This window comes from Molothrus aeneus, chromosome 29, assembly GCF_037042795.1.
Source record: "Molothrus aeneus isolate 106 chromosome 29, BPBGC_Maene_1.0, whole genome shotgun sequence".
In the NCBI taxonomy this organism is placed as follows: domain Eukaryota; kingdom Metazoa; phylum Chordata; class Aves; order Passeriformes; family Icteridae; genus Molothrus; species Molothrus aeneus.
In genome coordinates, this window is record NC_089674.1 from 4,905,008 (window position 1) to 4,925,565 (window position 20,558).

The 20,558-nt window shown below is 43.9% G+C and overlaps 1 protein-coding gene across 2 annotated transcripts; it reads left to right on the plus strand.

Annotated features, from left to right (window-relative positions):
* The first annotated feature begins 4,123 nt into the window (after nt 1-4,123).
* Nucleotides 4,124-16,095, plus strand: BNIP3L (BCL2 interacting protein 3 like). Of its 2 annotated transcripts, XM_066567239.1 has the most exons (7): nt 4,124-4,298; nt 8,619-8,799; nt 9,295-9,367; nt 10,640-10,743; nt 11,531-11,680; nt 12,847-12,938; nt 15,701-16,095. In XM_066567239.1, exons 1-6 carry the CDS (start codon nt 4,214-4,216, stop codon nt 12,893-12,895), a joined length of 642 nt encoding a protein of 213 aa, XP_066423336.1. In that variant the 5' UTR covers nt 4,124-4,213; the 3' UTR covers nt 12,896-12,938; nt 15,701-16,095. The 2 variants fall into 2 exon arrangements, with proteins under 2 accessions (XP_066423336.1, XP_066423335.1); XM_066567238.1 differs by having other exon boundaries at nt 12,847-16,095.
* The last annotated feature ends 4,463 nt before the right edge of the window (nt 16,096-20,558 follow it).

The window sequence follows — 20,558 nt, forward strand, 5'->3', positions numbered from 1 at the left end:
TACTCCTATTTAGTAGCATGTGACTAATTTTACTCCAGCAACCAGACCTTCCAACAGTTGGAGAAACAACTCGTTGAGTAACATTAATCACATGTGTAGCTGTTTCCAGGGCCAAAGCTTATATTCTTTATCTTCCTGTGAGGGCACTGAGGTGATTAGATGCTTTTGCTGTGGAGCTGGTACAATCATGTTCTGTGAAGGTGTAGGTTTAAGGGTCCTGGATTGGGAAGATGAGGGCCATGGTATTGAGGCTGCTGTTCCTGTGCCACCCAGAGCCCCAGGGATGCACTGAAGGTGCTCAGCACAGCCCCACATGGAGCTGAGCAGGTGAGGATGGCACAGAGTGACCGGGTGCAGTCACCCAGAGCAATACTCCAGTACAGCTTCCTCTGGCACCACAGCTGGGCCTGCTGGGATGGGTTAAAGCTCACCTTGGAAAGGGTTTGGGTTTGCTGGTAATGGTGATCCTTGAGATGTCATTCATCTGAGGTTTAACTTGTCCTCACCAAACCCAGCTCCTGCCTGCGCTGTCACACTATCCATTAGAGAATTCTCTAAGCACACTGTCCACTGATACATGCTGTAAATCATATATTTTATTAATAAAAGTACACAGAGAATATACTTTGTCAGGATGCTTTTTATGCTCTTTCCTGCCCCTGTCCTTTTCTGTGTTTGCAGGTATTTTTGAATGAGCGGCCTGTTCCCTATGCCTGGGGAACTGTGTCCCTGTTCCTGCCCTAGGCAGGCTGGTACTGGTCACTGCCTTCAGCTGCTCCAGTCACACAGCATCCTCAGTGCCCAGTAAAACCAGTGCAAATCTGCAATTCCCAGTCCCTGAATGCCAGACTAAACACGGGGAAGGCATTCTCCTCCCTGCATCTTGTCTTTATGCCACTGATGGTACTGAAATGCCACCAAGCACCACTTAGGTCATTTGTATCTACAATGTGACAGCAGCAGTGTCACTCGTGCCACCGGTTACTGTTCAGAGCGAGGTGTTTATCCAGCTGACACAATGCCCAGGTGCAGGAGAGCCCTGTGCCTCAAGTCCTTTGTCACTTGCCTGCTAGGATGTGGCTGCTGCGTGGAAAACACGCTGGATATGCAGCAGCACCTGCTCCCCTACTGCTCTGTTCAGGGAGGACAGGATCATTTATTGCTTAACTGCAGATCCTTTTATTATCAGCCTGATTGGAAAAAGCTCAGGTGGTGCTGACAAGCAAAAATCTGTGGGATTTCCCCTCCTGTAGAGAGGCTATGGATGATGGAATACCAATTTTAATAGAGATTTTTATTGTCATCCTCTTAGGCACAGCAGAGCTGGGAAGCAATTTCCTGTGTGCTGCTCTTCCCCTCGGGCTGTAGAGGTGTAAAACATCCTGGCTCCCATCAAACACTCCTTTTATTGAATAAAAGGTGCCTCCTTTTGCCCTTTCCCATGGAATTGGCTCTTGTAAAGGGAAGGACTTGGATCGAGGTGTGCTGGGAGTGAGGCTGCTGTGTATTGACTGTGGGTGTCTGGAGCTGTTTGTTTGCCTGCAGCAAACATCTTATTTAACTTGGTTTGGGCTTGTAAAGATGAGCGGTGGACTAAAACAAATGTTTGTTTCACAGCTGCGAGAATAAAAACTGTGAATTCGATTTCTCTACACAGTGAATTTTACCCTCCAATCTTAACAGTCTCAACCTTTGCAAAGAGGAAAACAGCCCTGGCTGGTTTTAATAACGCTTTTCTGAGCCAGGGCTCTCCACTAGGAGGCAAACGTTACCGTAAAGAGGTGCAGGCTTCGGAACCGCGAGCGGTCGCGGCGAGGTGTGGTCACTGTCCCTCGAAGTCACCTCCGGAATCAACAGCGATCAGTTGTTGCTAAATATGAAACACTATAAAAGCGTTTCCAGGGTGGATTAGTGCAGTACAAAGAGTTCAGCCGAGGCGTGCAGGGCGAAGAGCCCTTGTGCGGGGAGGATGCTGGGTGTGTCCAGCTCAGGAAAGGGCACTTTTTCAGCTTTGGGGAACTGAAATACTAAACAAACAAAATAAAAATAATCATGGCATGTTTTAGACTTGAGAATCGTGCAATGTTTTGGGTTGGAAAGGACCTTAAATCCCATCCAGTGCCATCCCCTACCAGGGGCAGGGACACTTTTCACTGTCCCAGGGTGCTCCAAGCCCCATCCAACGTGGTCCTGGACACTTCCAGGGATCCAGGGGCAGACAGAGCTCTCCTTCTGTACTTGTTTCAAGCATTTAGAATACCTTGGAACCATGAGATAATCCCAGCAGGATTATCTTGGCACAGGTCTTGTTACCTGTTTGATTTCAATTGACTTAAAGGTTTTGGTTTTTTTCCTGGAAGAAAAACCTTTGTATTGCACTCCAGTACAAAAATCTTTTCCCAGGAATCTGTGGCCACTGTTTCTCTTCTATTAATATGTGGTTTTGCGTCCATCCAACGCTACCATTGTCACAGCATTTTCCATCCAAGGACTCAAATTACAAACATTAATTACATCATTCAAGTGCCTCAAGGAACCTGTGGAGTGGTTTGAGCACAGGGCTGAAAGTCAGGCCTTGTGAATGCTATTTCTGGCTCTGCATTGACTCACTCTATAATCTTGATCAATTTATTTCTGACTCAGAAATTTTAATAGTCCCACTTGACTGATAAATATTAATGCCACAAGTGTTGTGGCAAACGCTTCCTGAATGAGGGTGGTGACAAATGCTCATGCTAGCCTGTGATTTGAGGGTTGCAAAGTAGGCTTAGGTTACCTAGGCAGGTTTTTTATTCAAAATCACAAGTAGCTCATTGTTCTGATTTCAATCTCAAATGTTTCTTCAGCCCCTCCACCTGTAAACAGATGTTTTATCAAATTAATTCAATTGCCGCTTTCTTTTTACTACTAATGTAGCTAATTCTCTCCCAGTGCTATCCCAGAGCCATCCAGATGTTCCACAGGGTCAGATATTTGGTACAGTCATGCAAGGCCTGCAGTCAAATTCAGGAGAAGTGTTGGTGTTACAAAAGGCAGATTTCAAACCTCCAACATTAGTGTAGATGAATAGAAGACAAAAAATACTTACAACAGCTATAGGATGATTGTGACACTTGTGCATACAAGCTTTTTCTCTAGCTAAAAAAAACTGACACAGAAATAAGTGATTTTTTCACATTTGTAATGGGGAGAAAACAAAGAACACTACTGGAGTTGTGTCTGCGTGGCTTCACTCTGATAGTGTTGCTGTTACTGAACTCCTTCAGTGAGTAGAGTAATGAAAAAACCACAATTTATATTCTTGTGGCTCTTGATGAGAGGACTTTATGGTGTAAAAGGCTCCTTTACAACTTTTGGTAAGCAAAATGCTTATAAATATAGATAGGCATGTAAGAGACATGAGACTGAAGTCACAAAATTACATCAAAAAGAGTCTAGGCCTCCAAATAAATCTTGACATTGAAGTGATGTCAAAACAGAATGAAAAGAACGAGATGAAAAGCAGTCGGGGGGCGGGGGGGGCCCTTGTGGCTCTGCACAGCTCCTGCCAGGAGGGCACAGCCGGGGGGGCCGGGCTGTGCTCCAGGGAACAGGGACAGGAGCAGAGGGAACGGCCTCAGGCTGGGCCAGGGCAGCTCAGGGTGGGCACTGCAGGAATTTCCCCATGGAAAGGGGGCTCAGGGCTTGGCACTGCCCCGGGAGGGTTGGAGCGCCCATCCCTGGATTGGCACTCAGAGGGGACAAGGTGGCGATCGGGCACTGCCCGGGCTCGGTGCTCTGGGAGGGCTCTCCCAGCCTGACGGGCCGTGTCACTCCCGGTCCCTGTGTCTCTCCCTATCCTTCTGTCACTCCCGGTCCCTGTGTCGCTCCCTGTCCCTCTGTCGCTCCCCCTCCCCGTGTCGCTCCCCCTCCCCGAGTCGCTCCCGGTCCCTCTGTCACTCCCGGTCCCGCTCCCTGTCCCTGTATCGCTCCCTTTCCCCGCGTCCCCTCCCCGCTGCGCCGCTCCCGCTCCCTCAGCCCCCGCCCTGCGCACGCGCGGGACGTGCGCGGGCGCGGGTCGCGCCATGGAGGCAGAGGGCGGGAGCAGCGCGTGCCGCGCCTGCGCAGCGCGACGGGGCGGGGCGGGGCGGGGCGGCCGGGCCCGGAACGGAGTCCGGGTTTGTTGTTTTTGCCCCAGCGGCTCCTCAGTCGCCTCAGCCGCGCCGCTGTCGCCATGTCCAGCCCTCAGGAACAGCCGCAGCACAACAACAACAACAACCCGCCGGCGGACGGGACGCACGGCGAGCCCGGCCTCAACAGTGAGTGCGGCCGCGCGGGCGGGGAATGGCGCGGGGGGCCCTGAAGGGGCCGCGGGGGCCGCGACCCCCTGGCGCCGCTCCGGGCCGCCATTGGCGTAGGACGCGGCGCGCGAGCCGCCGGGGGCCAATGGCCGGGGCGGAGCGGGTATAAATGGCCTGGCGGGGACCGTGAGGGGCCGGCTGGCAGCGGGAGCGGCCGGGAGAGCCCGGGGGCCGCGCGGCACTACCGGGCTGGAGAAAACGGGCTCCGGGTGCCCTGAGAGTGCTGCGCCTGGCGGGACCCGACCCGCCTCCTTTCGCAGGGGGCTGAGGGCGATCGAGTCCCCCGAGGAACGGCCCGAGCTCGTTGCGTGGTTACACGGAGTTTACCCGAACAGCGACGATGGGATACAGCGGGGTAGGGGGAGGAGCGTGGCTGTGGGAATGAGTTTATTCAGTGGCTGAGTCAATAGCACTGACGTGAGCTATTTCCCTCTATATCCGGCATCTCTGTCAGCTGCTTTGCTGCATCCTTTTGTTCCTGGGATAACACTAGTAAGGCACATCATGTAGGCTCTGGTACTTACTTGGCCAATGCTTTCCCTTCGTTATAAACAGCTCCTTCGGAATGTCTTTTCATCTCTAAATTTTAAAGATAGGAGAGGTGAATAAATTGCATTAATGATTAACTGTAACCTCCGTGGTTTACGATGTAGTTTAGCTGACCACAAAATAAACTCGTTATTGTTGCTTTTCCATAACTCAATGGAAATTGTATGAAAGGAAGAATAAACTGTGTCCTTTTCATAACGCTGCTATTGTGATGTGGTAACACTCCATCGTGTGATAGTCGTGGCACCTTAAACAATATTACCTGAGTCAATAATCTTGGCAAATTATTCAGGCCTGTTATACTTCAATAACAATTAGGCTGTTAAAGTTGTAACGTGCTGGGTGCCTGACTCGATGCTTACTTCAGAAATGGCCATATTTGATGTCTGTATAATTTATTTTTAATTTCTGGCAAGGTGGTAACTCTGGGACTCATTAATCTGCTGGTGATAGGGGCGACAAGAGCTGGGAGCTCTGTAAGCCAGGGGTGGATCTGCCCACGGGGGTCATGCTGCTCGTAGAGGCTCACCCAGCTCGGTGATTGCTGGAGGAGCTGAGCACGAGGTAGGAGAGGAAATGTTTGACACTGTGCTCCAGCAACAAAACAAATGCACCCAGTCGGTTCCCCACAGACTCAGTGGTGCTTTTAGATGTTCAGCCCCTGCACAATGCTTCGGTGAGAGAGGTGCCTTTTCTGCCATTCTCTCAGCTTCTCAGTGAACTTTTCAGGCTAATGAGCTGAGACACCTTTTCATGGTGTTCTGTGTGATATTTTTGTGCGTGTTTAGGGCCTTTTATTCAAAGATTCCCTTAGCACTTGGAAGGCAGAAGAGCTGGGAATAAAACTGGTAACCTGTGCTTTATTGGGTTCAAAGAGATAAAAAACCCAAGTTGCTTGCTTTGGGAATTCTAGATGCTTCCTATATTTTAATTATTATAAAGCTCTGTTACATATTGACAAAAAAAGATCCCACCTTAGGCAAGAGCCCATCTAGTTCTGTCATGGAAAATCTGCTTAATAATTACCATTGTGGGAGTCTGGTTGACTTTCTTTTCCTTTCCCTCTTCTTTTTTTTTTTTTTTTTTGTTGTTAATGTTGTACTTCATTGTAAAAGTGATATTTATTAGTTAATTCAGGTTGATCATGTCTCAGACTACTTGTGAGCAACTGAGTTGGTAGTAGCTTGGAGTATTTTTATATCTATAAAATGTGTACAGGTATTTAATTAATATATTGCCTTTGATATCTCCACTTCATGTACTGAGCTGAAATCAGAGGGAATAAACAAAAAGAGACCAGTCTTCCCAACGTGTTTAACCCCTGCTGTTTAAACAGTTCACCAAGTCATGGAAAAACATAGAATTGAAGTCGGTGTATATAAATTCATAGTGAAATAATTAACTATAGAGCAAAGCCAAAATTCAAACAATTTTGGAGAAAAATACCATTGGCGTGAACAATTGTTTGTGTTTTTTTTCTCCAAAGAGTGTGTGTTACGTGATTTGTGAAGGGAGGAGATGCTGCCACATTTCTTAATTGTATTACTCTTAATTCTACCGCTCTTCATTCTGCCACATTTCCTATTTTACTGTCAAGTAGAAATATGTGAAAGTAAAAGTTCTCAGGCAGGTGATTAATGTACAAAAAAGCTCGGGGCAAGCCCCATTCTCTGTTATTTGGGCAGTTTATTCTCCAATACATTCCTGTCCATCTCTTTAAAGAAACAGAGATTTATGTCCCTCTAATCAGTCTTGGAACCCTGTGATGTTCCCTGCTCCCTGTCCCGAAGCGGTTGTGAGTGCTGGTGGGAGTGGGCAGCGTGCACGAGCTTGATGGCAGATTATGCTTCCTTAATGTATTTTGAGTCATTCCCGGTGAGGTCAGCTGGGAACGTGCTGCTCCTCATGTCAACTCCTACTCAGCTCCCAGGGACTCTTTACTCACAGGAAAATCTGGGATTTCTTCTTACTACGGCCCCAGTGTGTTTTAGATAAACACAGAATTTGTCAGCCCGAGGTAAATGAGTAAAAACTTTATTTGTGACAGTGGATTTAGAGCTGTGTGTCAGAGTAAGGAGATCTGATCACCATCCTCTGGGTGTTCTAGTGTCAGAGGAACACATCCCATCATGCTTTTGTCCTCTGCTGATTTTTTTGATCCTAGATGCTTTGCAGATCCTGATTTTTCCAATAGCCAAAGGTGGTTGTTGGGGAATATAAAGCTCTTTTACCTGACTTTTGACCACTTGCTAATTGCATTTGCCACCTGCTTTTTTGCAGGTGTGGTCTCTTGTGCAAGGCAGAACAACCTTTCTGATGAAGCTCTTAGAGTTTGGCCATTTTATTTAGGAATTGAGACACCAGCAATCATCACCAATCTGGAATGACACAGGCTCTGTCTGATGCTGACTGAGCAAAGCTGCCTCTTCCCAGTTAACACCTGCTTGTCTGAAAAGCCTCATGTGCTGTCCTGAGCAGGTGCCTGTGCACTCCCAAAATTCCCTGTTTGTGAATCCAGCCTGGGGAGACCAGGCTGGGAACCACCAGAGCATGATGCTTCCATGGACATCACTGTCATGGCATCGTGAATAATTGGTGCTAAAGGAGAACTCTTCATCAAATTAAGTTGGAAACAGGCTCATTATTAAACATCCCTTCCTGTGTCACTGATGGAGCTCCCAGAGACAAAACCATGCTACAAAAAATAAGTGCAGGCACTCCCAGGTGCATTTCAGAAAACAAAAATCAGTGTTAAAATGTTGGACTTGTACAAATAATGCTCAAAATGTTGTATTTGTAGCTTCAGGCTTGCTTTTCTTACTTGGATATTTTTACATCCTGGGGGAAGATGTCCAAACTTTTAAAAATAGTTAACCAAATACAAAAAGAACCCTGAAAGCTCCTACCTTCAGGTGGAATAAACTAAATTACAGAGGAGTTGTGGTGACATGTATCTCTACATGTCACCAGTTGAAACATATCACTAAAGAATGTATCAGAACATACACTCTCATATTTGGTTAATCTGCGCATAAAATAGAAGTGAAATACATTTTAAAATAAAAATCCTCTCTTTATCTACACTGGGTGTGAACTTTTTAGCAGGCTGCTCTTGTCATGTAGAGTACACTCTTGCTCTTTGTTGGATCTTAGTGCATTGGTAAAACTACCAAACAATGGGGGGAAAACAGTAAATTGGAGCTTTATGAGAGATGTTTGTGTCAGGCCAAAGCAAGCTGAAGGAGACCTGAGAATGGCAGGCTGCCTTATGTATAGAAAAATTGGGGATTGATCCAAGGCCTTTGGAAGTAAAGGAAAGGAGAATATAAAGCTGCACAGGAGGCAGTTTTGTAGTAGGGGCATAGGAATGAAAATTCTGTTTGAGAAAGGAATGTAGAACAGGATGAGGTGTAATGGAGCGATGTGTAGTTCACAAAGTGCAGAGAGATGTGGCTGATTAAAGTATTAATAGTTGGGGAGAAAGGAGACATCTTATTGACCAGCTCCAGAGTTAGGGAGCAGCAGCACAGCTTTTAGGGGTGTCTGTGTTGGTGAAAGAAGAAGAAGAATCCTGTGGCTGTTGTCTCTGTCCCGTGTTTCTGAGCGCTCTCAGGTCAGTGTGTGTTATCTGAGCCCAGCATGCTGGTGTTTGCCTCTGGGTGCAGTTGATAAACTGAAGGTGTGTGCAGGGCTGGGGTGTCCATGGTGTGACGTGTGGCTGCCCTACAGGTTCCTGGGTGGAGCTGCAGATGAACGGCAACGGCAACGACAACAGCAACGGCAAGAACGGGGGCCTGGAGCACGTGCCATCCTCCTCCTCCATCCACAACGGAGACATGGAGAAAATCCTCCTGGATGCTCAGCACGAGTCAGGACAGAGCAGTTCAAGAGGTAGTTCCCACTGTGACAGGTAAAGGAGTGTTGGCTACTCTGCTGTGATTTATGGCCCATTTTGTCCTGTGGATGGGTAGAGCTTTTTGTCAGGGACAAGTCTGTTGTGCTCCAGTATTTGGAATAGCTGCTGGCTCGTGGTAACTGTGTGATGCTTCCACTTGTAATGATACAAAACCATGTAATTCACAGTACTGGTAGTGTTCTCTACAAGAATAAAGGGAATTGCATCTTTTCTGTAGCAGCTGAACTTTTGGGCAGTGCTTTCTTTGCTCTAGGGAGCAACTGTGAACTCTGTCGAGAAAGGTAGGATTATAAATTCTAAAAAAATTGAAACGGCAGGGGGGTTGGGAAGACTTTGTAGTGCTGGTATTTGGGATCTGAAGGGTGGTGCAGCCTGTAACTCAGCTGAATAATGTCCAAAAGTACATGAGGAAATAATTCAGCTGAGATTTACCTACACTGATGATTCTTTAGTTGACAAAATGACATTATTATATCAATTTTTCTTTAGCCCGTCACCTCAAGATGATGGACAGATAACTTTTGATGTGGAAATGCACACAAGTAAAGACAGTAGTTCTCAGGTATTTTCTTCCTTAACTTTTAAAATATACATTTGTAAGTTATGGATATTTGATTTAGGCTTGAGGTGTAGAACATGCTCTTTGTGATGTCAAAAGACTTATATTCTCTATTAATTGAAATTTGACTTGGAGATTAATAATGTTGGAGTGAGGGAAAAATGAGTCTCCATCTGTACAGTTGAGAATTGCTTCTTTCCTAGCAGTCATGTTACTGTGTAACCCTGCTGGCACTGGGTGTCAAAGCTGGGTTTAAAATGTTCATATTTCTGCACAAGATTTCAGGCTGCTCAGTGATTGCTGTGCAGACACTCACATGACAGTGAGTAATCTCCGTAACACAAACTGAGAGGAGACTAATGCTGAACTCTTAGTTTGATAATTTCATAAAATTTGCTGTCTTCAGCAGTATAAATAAAAAGCATTCCTGGAAGAATGAAACCTTGCATTTAATTTTGTCAAAGACCTGGGACTGTTGCAGTTCTGCCCTGAGAGCCAAAAGGGTCTGAATGAAGGTGTTGGTGAGCTCTGCATCTCACTTGTGACTGTGCTATTTGATTACCTCTGGGTTTGCTGTGGTTCCACTTAATGTTGTAAGTGGCTTATCTTACTTTAATAAGAGTCACTCAGGAGATTGGTTTAATACTAAGTAGGAGTTAAAGTCAGTGGTGTTCTCTACTCTTCCTAATTTATTTCTTTTCTTATATGGTAACATTTGCCTCTATTGATGTGAAGTTAAATCTTTATATACAGTTAGAGTGAGTGCTTGCTTTTGCCTCTTGCATCTGGGATTCACCCAGTAGAAGCTACTAGTTGCAAGTACTGTAAATTTTAAATTATTAATAACACCTTTAAAAAGTCAAAATACGGTTTTGAAACCATTTTATTTGACTTGCCATGCTTTTAGTCACGTTTTGTGGGCTTTAAATGGAATGCCATCAACCTAATGGTTTTTTCCATTTGTAAATATTTTTTGCACAGTTCTGGTTTATTACATTTAGGATTAAAATAATCGTTTGTTTTTGTTAGTTAAAAAAACAAATAGCTTGCAATAATGTGGAAATCCTGGCTACAGTAGTAGAATTTGTGGTTTCCTGACTTCTGCTGGCAAAATCAAATCTCTTTGAAATAATCAGCAGTCCAAGAACACTTACTCGTTTATCAGGTGCCACCATTTGGTGCTTATCATGTCACCACAGTTGTTGTCACTCTCAATTTAACACCCTGAGGAGCAGCTAATTGTGTGTTACAAGGCTCGTCCCCTTTGTGTTTCAGTCCGAAGAAGAAGCAGTAGAAGGAGAGAAAGAATTGGAAGTTTTGAAGAAAAGTGCAGACTGGGTGTCAGACTGGTCAAGTAGGCCTGAAAACATTCCTCCCAAGTGAGTTAAACTCCGTGTTTTTAATGAATATTGATATATTTTAATGAATAGATGAAGGAAAAGATTATCACAGTCTCACAATCAAAATAAGTTCATCTTAGGAAGAGATTGATTTCTCTGTGGGGAGGCTAAAAAGGTCAAAACAATGAAGTATGAAAATCAAAATAGCAACAGAATGACTTGAAGGTAATACAAAGCCACAGCAAGCTGATTGCCAGGCTTCTTGATAAAATTATAATTAGTGGGAGAGCTGGGTACTTGGAGCTGGGATTCATGAGATTTAGTCTTGGCTTATTGAATGGAAGAGTGTTGAGCAAGTCTCCTAAATTCTCTGTACCTTTTTTTCTTTCTATGTAAAATATGTAATGTTCATCCACGGAAGGGGAAACCTTGAGATCCTTGAATGCAAAGCATTTTTATTAAAATAGAGGATGCTGTCTAAATCTGGCAGACTTCTGTATCTGTGTTTGGAACAAAAAATGAGGCCTCTTGCTAACAAATCACATCCTGAAATTCCCTCTCTCGGACCTACCTCTCTCTGCAGCTCCTGCTCCCTTTGTGTCTATACTGTCTGTGTAAGTGGTCTCTGCACAATCCCTCCTCTTAATATCTTTGATTCCTTACTCTGTGTAAGGGATCTCGGGCTCTGATCTCTAGCTCTTTGTACTTAAAAAAACAAAACAAATGTTCCTACAGAGATCTGTGCATTTGTGTGCAAAAAAAAAAAAAAAGGGAAAGAAACAAAAAAGTCTTGTTGAATTTTTCCCCCCTCCCCCTCTTCTTCCAGGGAATTCCATTTCAGACATCCTAAACGTTCAGTGTCTCTAAGTATGAGAAAAAGTGGAGCAATGAAAAAAGGTGGCATTTTCTCTGCAGAATTTCTTAAGGTTTTCATTCCATCTCTGTTCATATCTCATGTTTTGGCTCTGGGACTAGGGTAAGTATTAACCTAATTCTCACTTCAGCTTTTGCCTTTCCACTTTGCTTGAATGTCAGGTCCTGCTGAAAAGGACTTTTTCTGAGTAATGATTTTTGCTCATCACTCAGACTTGGTGTACTTTTACAAAAGCAGGAAAACGTTGCAGCAGTTAGAACTTTGCAGCCTTTAATGTGCTTTATTTCTAGAATAAATCAAGTTATATTGAATATGCATGGATGAGTTAGCAAATGACCTTTGCAATTGTAACATGTGCAATTTGATTATGTGCCTTCTATTTAAATGCTTCAGGTTATAAGGGGAAAATTAGAATAGATGGAAAATAACTTCTACTGACCAATATGAAACTACACCGTACAAATAATGATGCTGAGGTGGTGTGTGTGGCACAAACCCTGTAATTTCCAGTTTAATGCTGCATTGTGGTGTTACTGAAAGTCAAAGTTTGAGTACTTAGAGAAAGAGATGAAAAATTGGATGTGTCCTGCAAGATCAGCTGTGTCTCTGCTCAGCAGTGTTTTCATTGCCTGTGTAATCCAACATAATCTCTCACTTTGCCTAAATCCCTACCTTCTGTTTATCCACCCTAAATTCTGGGATGAGGCAAAGGCATGGACTCAAAACACGGTTTTATTTAGCTTTGTGTTTGGTTTAGTGGATGTAGTTTAAGTGTCTCTTTAAATTCTTCTAAACTTTGAAATAAATGAGGATAGAATATGTGAGGAAATACTGTGAAATATTTGTACTACAGCAGAATTGTGCATTTCTGCAATGATTTAAATCTTGCTTGTGGTCAGTGTTTGCATAGATCCTCAATGCTCAGAGTCTTAAAGCTCACCCCCCTCCCTATAGGCAGCACTTGGTATGTTTTACCTCAGTTGTCTGGGAGAGTTGCTGTGTCAGGTACTCAAAACACAAAAGCTTTTGGATTGGGGTTTTCAGATGAGCTGGCACTGGAGGCAAACCCACTTTGGGTGAGTACTGAGAGCATGGATTCTTCCAGGCTAATGCAAAACCTCACTGGAAGTAGTTTCATAGAAGAGAAGTGAAGTCTGTGGATGGATCTCAGACTTGAGAGAGGGATTAGAGCAGCTGGGTGTGTGGGGACTGTGGGAAAGCAGGGAATATTCCTGTGCAATCTGTTATCCTTATACTTTTTATTTCAGCATCTACATTGGGAAACGCCTGACCACACCTTCAGCCAGCACTTATTGAACCCATGGAGTGCAAACCTGGACCCCATGTGACCTGTGAAGGTGTTACTGTCTCATTTAGTACATTTGACTTGAGACCATTTTAAGCATGACCCTGACTTCACCCTTTCCTTCCATATCCAGGTTTTTGCTAACTCTGGAATTCAGTATTGTGTTGGAACTCTGTTGAGGTGTTTGGCTATCCACATTCTTTCCCTCTCTCCCATTCCCCTGCCTCTTGGCCTGCAAGACACGTCAGAGTTGCTGGATGGAGTTTACAACTGTCTCTATGTTGCAAGGGCTTCTCTCAATGCAAAATGCCACCAGCAAGTTTAATTTTATCAGTGATGCTGTTGCCTCCTTAGTGCAACCTGACTTCAGTTGCAGTTGTGCATGATCTAAGTGTTGACTGCATGGTGGTGATAAAACAGTCTCTTTGGAAGGAAATTACTGATTGAAGTGGGAAAGAGTTTTTCTTTTGTAAAAAAGAAGCTGGTTGTGGAATAAACTGAGAAATCACTGGCAATAAAGATCCAGTTTAAATCAGCTCTCGGGGGGAATTTACTCGGCCCCTTGCATTGGGTAACATATACACCATTTGAATTGCAGGAGGCAAAGACTGCATAAATTTTAAAGTAGGATAACTAAATCCATCAGCATATTTTAATACTAGGTAATTGTTGTAATCTTGTCTTTTCTATGAAGTCAGCTCCTTATTCCTTGTAGGAAAACCTGTCTGATACCTAGGAAATATTAGAAAAATTGCATTGTTTGCATGCGAAGAAGCTTTTTTTTCTTTACCTGTTTTCTTAAGGGAAAATTTTCAGTGTGAAATTTTCCTTTTCACAGTAGTTCTAAATTAAGGAAAAACCCAGCAGCTGTAGTGTAGGTAGGCTCTGTTTAAAAGGAAATTATTCTGTTTGTGGTGGACCCATTTACATCTCTGAAGATCCAGCAATTTCAGCAGGAAAAGCGTTTGGCTAATCCTTAAGGGGGACAATCTTGCAGGTGCATAAAGGTTCACAAGTTGTAAAAGCTCTGAAATGTCTTCTGCAAATGAATTTTCAATATTCTTCTCTCTCATTGTTTACTGTACAATCTCCTTTTTGGGGATACTTGGAACCTGAAAGTCACTTGTGATGTCTCATGTTAGGGTAGATTTCTTACTGATGCTGTTGAACTTTTATCTTAGGGAACATTAAGCCTTGTCCTCCTTCAGTGACACTTCTTTTCAAAATGTGAAGCTTTAGTACCAAATTGTTACAAAGCATTGGGACAGGCTTGTCCCTAAATATATTTTATTGGATTTCAGAACATGTAGCATGAACTCTGAAAGATAGAATACTCCTTTTTTATATATATATATATATATATATGAATATATATATATATATATGGTATAGACTTTAATACTAAGTATTTAGGGAACCAATGCTAATTTTTAGACTAGCAAAAATCTCATTTAAATAAAAACTTTAGTTGGCTGACTTGTAGAAAATAAGAAAATCTAGTCAGCCATTTGGAGAAAACAGCTACCTATGATTGTTTGCTTGCATCAGACTTTATAAAGTTGATTATTTGATAGAGCAGTGATTGCATGAACCAGTTGATGCATAGAAGCTAAATCCCAGCTGAGATTTGGGTTAAAAAAACTTCAGTTAGCTCCCAGGAAGTGAAAAAGTTAAGTATGAATCCACTGCTAAACTGTATTTATTTTCATTCTCTACTTCTGAATACTGTCAGAGAATGCTTTCAGGGTGAGCAACAAATCTGCTTGAGTAATCTGCTTTTTTTTCCTTTTAGTTGAGAATACTTAGTGGCACTTGAGCTGCCCACAAGTGCGGGTTTGTTTTGGGTGTGGATATTGGGTTTCACCCAGAGCTGGGGGCGGGCAGGGGAACTGGTGAAGGGTGTTTTAGAGAGCATCAAATACTTCATTTTACTGTGCTAAAATCTGAGGGGACAGGAGAAAGGCTGGACCACTTTCACTTCTAACACAGCACCTTGTTTTGTATGAAATTGGAGTAGTGGAAAAAGAGATTTTTACTTAGTAGGGAATACTTTTTAAAGAGGAAAACCCAGTAAATGACACCTTTCTAAATTAAAAGGTAATTCTTCAGAATGTCTGATAAATAACAGTGCTAACTTGTGGCTGGAGTATCAAGAGCACTAATGACACTTGGAGTAAAACCTGTGAAACCCAGAGCTGAGGAATGCCCCGTGGTCACTGGAACACTGGCTGGGACACAATGCAGTATTTATTGAGACCCTATTCTAAGCTTTGGAGGAAAATCTGCAACTTCCACTTTTACAATGAACAGGAATAGAGTGTTGTATCATTCACAAAGGGGTTTCAGTTATTGAGAGTTGAAGTTTTGTTAAGATAAATGTTGTTTAAAAAGCTTTATACCTGTTTACAGTTTTGGAAAAAAAGTGTAGGCTTCATTTTTCTTACATTCAGTGAAAACTGGCCTAGACTTGTAAATAGGATCAAGAAAAAATGCATAAACTCGCACATTAAAGATGCAGGCTGACCTAACTGCAGCAAATGCATATTTACTTACTGTTTTCAAAAGTGAAAGCTGAAGATTGTTAGAAATTCAAATTTTTAATTGACATTTGTTGAAATATTGGAGTTAACTGAGCCAAAGTGATTATGCATTCTTCATAAATTAGTTAGCACTTTGTAACATTATATACAGTTTACATGTATAAGTTGTAGCTTATAAACATTTTGTGCCATTAAAGCTCTCACAAAACTGGTTGTCTGAAATTACTTCATGCTGCGCCTTTCTTTTGTCTTTCTTCTCTTTCCCTTTTTTTACAGGTCTGCTTTTTGAGATGTTTTATGGAACTGTTTTGTTCTGGGTGACACAAACATTTAAGCTGCTGTTTATAGACTGGAATAATTTTTTTGGAAGATTGCTTCGGTTTGTTTTTGTTTTGTTTTTTAGTGACATGGGATCATCCGCTTCATTTCCTGAAGCATTAATAAAAATACTCCCCTGGATGCCTTTGTGTACCTTCTCCAAGTCCTCCAGCACCTTGTCCAGGAAAAACTCTGGAAGGAAAATAATGTGGTGGCATATTAAATGTAAAGTAGAATTGCTGAGATTTTGTATGATCGATCAACTCTATTGTATTCCTTGTATTTCTCTTCTGTTTCCTCATTGGGTTTAATTTGCAGATTAAAGAGTAAGGGACATAAACCCTAATTGTTAATCTGCCTCCATGTTCTTGGTTCAAGAGCACAGGTTATTTCTGTTTATCCAGAGGAGAGTTGTTTATTCTAGGTGGAAATGGCACCATTCTGATTCCTGGTACCACCCATTTTAGTTATTTTCTATATTTTTAATCTGTAAATCCAGAACTTCATGTAAATGGGATTTTCTTTTTCCAGAGGAATAAGCAAAAGTTATAAATCCTACTTTCAGAAAGTTTCTCTCTGGGTCTCACAGTGAAACTTGGGCCTGAAATTTTGAATTGCTTCAAAACCTTTTTGGTTATAATGCAAGAATAAATACAAGATCATCTTGCATAAGGCAGCACTTTCTTTGCTCTGGGATTATTCTGGTGTAAATCACATTTTGATGGAGTTGAGGACTGTCTTCAAGTTTCTTTTCATTCTTGTCCAGGAATTTCAGTCTGGGAAAGTTCCTTTCTACCATGACCTGAGGGAATCTCCAGGTGCTCTGTGGTTGAGTTCAGTGGTGGGATGTTGAGTCTTCCTTACACTGGATTCAGGCTTCACTGTACACATGAGAAGCTTAGAATGTGAATTGTTTAATGGCACAGTTCACTATAAAAACATTATTTACACTTTTGTGTGTATACATACCTGTAAAATATGCATTTCACCATCTGAAAGTGAAGCCCTGATTCCCTGCAAGGATCTTTGCCTTGCGTTTGTGATTTATGAAGACTCCTTTGTGTTTTGGGCCTTGAAAACCAAAATAAACCACCAGGATTCCTGAACTATGCCCTGTAGTTCAACCAGCACTTCCAAAACAAAACAAAAACCTGGAGGTACTCCTGGAAAACCTCATGCTGGATACAGCATCCCCATGAAAAAGAGAAAGCTCAATTAGTTTCCACTTCATTAGGTGCCTCTGTGCCCTGCCCAACATGGGCTGAGCTGACTCAGCTGGGCTGTGCTCCCAGCACAGGCAGTGCTGACATTAGGGGGAGAGCGAGGGGTGCTTTTCCAGGAAGGAGAGTAAACATGACTTAACCTTCTGAGCTGCTGCCAGAGAATTTAGAGTATGGAAACATGCATTTTTCTATTTTAAACTTTTTCCTAAAGCTTTTCTGATAAGACTGGGAAGTTTGTTTTGAGATTATTTTTTTTTAGTGGTGCAGTTTGCGTAACTTGCCGTTTGTCAGCTGAAGACAAATCAGTGAATTTTAAGGCCAGAAAATGCTTTATTCTGGTGTTTATAAAAAAGAAAGAGAATAGTCCTACAGCTGTTGAAGTTCTTGCAGTGTATTAAGGTGTATAATTTAGGTTACAAAAGGACACATCCTTGCAAAGCTGGCAGTGTGTGGAGTTGTGCAGAACCTCCACCTTGAGCTGTTCCAGTCTTTAACTTCTACCTTACTTTGAAATTTAAATTTCAGCCCCTGGATCCTAGAATGCCTTTTTATGGTAGATCAAGGAGCCTCTGACTCTCAAGTGCACTTTCCTGTGTCTTCTAAGTAAGCGTTTCAATTAAAAACTCTCTTTTAAGACCAATCTTCTCACAGCCTTTTACTTCTGGCATGTAACCTGCATCTAAATACAAGGTGGGAGACTGTCAATTATCAACAGAAAGAACTTCATATGCAAAATTTTGCGTGAAGCATGTTTCTTGCCTCTCATTTCCTTATGAAAAATAGTAATTCCTCATTTAATTCAACAGTGCTACGTGAGCTTATGAGCTAACAAGGTGCAAACAGTGCATGGTGCAATGTCAGACACAAACTGCACCCCTGGTTCTTCCAGCTCATTCTCTGGGCAGGAGCAGGCAGGGTCCTTGTCCCCAGGTGCTGGGAGGAGCTTTGTGGGACCATTCTCATTTTGCAGCTGGAACAACAAAAATACCTCCTCTGCACTTTGCTGCTGGTTAAAATCCTCTTCTGCTTTTGCATTATTCCCATTACTCACTGTGAAGGTCATTGATGGGATGTTCTCATCCTGCTTTGCTGCATTCCTGTGCTCTCCCAGGCTCTGAAGACATCCATTTCCTCGTGTTTTCACACTGCTTCTCCATTCTGCTCAAACACCTCAAGCCTCTTTGAGTCCACAGCTCTGTCAGGGGGAGTTTGATGACTGAGACAAAACATTGCCCTGTTTTGTGTGTGTTTCCTGGTTCCATGAGCCCTACAGTTCCATCAGGTAGGAATGGGGATGCTGGGAGAGCTCCAGGTCTTGCACGCTGTTACTTCATGGTTGATTTGTGTAACTGGAGCTGGCACAACCTAGGATGGGGGTGTTCAGGGGCCACTGCTTTGTTTTCACCTCCAAGGAAGGAGGATGTAAAGGAAATTTACAGTTTCATCAGGACCTGCAGTGCCAGGACAGGGACTAATGGGTCCAGACTGAAAGAAGGGAAACAAGTGAGATATACAGAGGAAATTCTTCCCTGTGAGAGTGGGGAAGCCCTGGCACAGGTTGCTGAAAGAAGCTGTAGCTGCCCCATCCCTGTGAGTGTCCAAGGTCAGGTTGGATATGCTTGGAGCACCCTGGGATAGTGGAAGATGTCCCTGCCCATGGCTGGGGGTGGAATGGGATGGTCCTTAACATCCCTCCCAACCCAAACCATTCCAGGATTCTGGGAAGTGGTCTGTCATGTTTATAGGTAAGAGTGGGATGCACACTAAATCAGTATTCAGCTCCAAATTTGGAACTATTCTGGATTTTTCTGTCTGAGAATTCCTCCTGAAGGCCTAGAAAATGCTTTGTGACCAGTGTTTACTCCCAGTGGTGCTGGATAAGATAGAATTCTTCTCAGTGCAGTTTCCTACAGATGGGAGGTCAGAAGGAGCTGCAGACTCTGCCTGCTGGGCTGTGCTGTCTGTGCTGCCCAGGCCTGGCGAGGTCAGAGCATTTCTGCTCCTGGGCTCATCGAGACAGCTCCAATTACAGGATTCTTTGTAAAAATACAGCTGCTTTTATAAATACTGCTAAGATGGGAACAGAGTTCCTGTCAGAGTCAGAAATGGATACACAGAGCTGGATTTTTCAGCTTCATCTTTGCAAAGTCAGAATTAAAGCCTTGTAGTGTGTGAGGGCTGGCCAGAGCTGAAGCAGTGCTCAGATATTTTTTGCAAAGAATGGGACATAAAAATCTCTTTGTACTTGCAAGACTTTTAGGTGCTGCAAGTTAGTTGGGTTTGAAGTTGTGTGCCTGGAGTACAACAGTCTCCTTTAGGATTCTCCCAGGGAGCCTGGCTGCTCGCCTCTCACATGAGAAGGCTGCAGCACTACCGGGAGACAGCCCAGACTTGCTCCCACAATGTGCCAATTGTCATTTCATTTCAGAGTGAGAAGCAGCAGACAATGACAGCTGCTGCTTTAAGAGCACTGTCTGACAGGTAGAATAGATCTCTGGGGTTTCAACAAATTTCTTTAATAGCTTCAGCTCATAAACAGCTTTATGTGCCCGTTTCCTGGTAGACAGCTGCTGCAGCGAGGATCTCTGGTGTAAGCAGGGCGTTCTTGCAAGCACTGCAGTTTGCCCCAGTCTGATGCTGGGCTTTGGGTGCTAAAAATTAGGTCCTGTATAGTTAAGTTCCCAGGTATCCAGGGAAAGGCAGAGCACAGAATCACTGAGGCTGGAAAAGCCCTCCAAGAGTATCAAGTCCAAGCTGTGCCCGATCCACACCGTGTCCCCAGCCCAGAGCACTGAGTGCCACATCCAGGCCTTCCTGGGACACCTCCGGGGCTGGGGGCTCCAAACCTCCCTGGGCAGCCCCTGCCAAGGCCTGACCATCCTTTCCAGGAGGAAATTCCTGCTGCTGTCCAACCTGACCCTCCCCTGCTGCAGCTCAAGGCTATTGAGCCCCACCTTTAAATTCTCTGCTGTCTTTTCACAGCGTTGCAGGCCTGGCTGGGCTCTCTGGCTGGAGCTGAATTGCTTTTACCGCATTTGGGATAGAAACCCAAAGTCTGTTGGCTGCATTGTCATAACAACGAGTTAAAAGCACCAGTGACTAGGAGGAGGAAGGTTCTTCCTCCCACTGAAATCCCTGAACAGAAGGGATTTCCCTGCTCCCCAGCAGCAGCAGGAAGCTGTGATGTGAATCATTTCCTGCAGTCTGATGCTCAGACCCGCGTGTTTGCTGTGCAGAGTTCTGCCGCGGCTGTGCGGATGTACGAGCACTCACGCTGGAGTGGCGAGGGGAGAGAGGGGAGGAGTGGCAAGATAAGCATCGACGAAACAGGATTGAGTCTTTCCCGTGTGGAACATTCTCCTATAGGCTCCTGTAGTAGGTGAGAGGGACGGCAGCGAGAGAGCCCTCCCCAATTGGCTGCTCCTGCGGTGGCACCATCGGTGATGTCACCCTGGCAGCCTCCACACCAGACTCTCTTTGGGGGCTTTTCTTTCCCGGCAGAACGGTCTGAGAGAGAAAAAGAGAAAAGAGTGATGCTCAAAGTGCTGCCTTCTGTCCCCTTCTGTGAGAGCCGCTGATAAATCCCCAGCGCT

Bases quoted from the DNA above. Each gene is read 5' to 3' on its own strand.
- BNIP3L (XM_066567238.1), top strand. From the start codon at position 4,214: ATGTCCAGCCCTCAGGAACAGCCGCAGCACAACAACAACAACAACCCG. The intron at 9,368-10,639 runs GTATTTTCTTCC...TTTGTGTTTCAG, and splicing joins GTAAAGACAGTAGTTCTCAG to TCCGAAGAAGAAGCAGTAGA. The intron at 11,681-12,846 runs GTAAGTATTAAC...TTTTTATTTCAG, and splicing joins GTTTTGGCTCTGGGACTAGG to CATCTACATTGGGAAACGCC.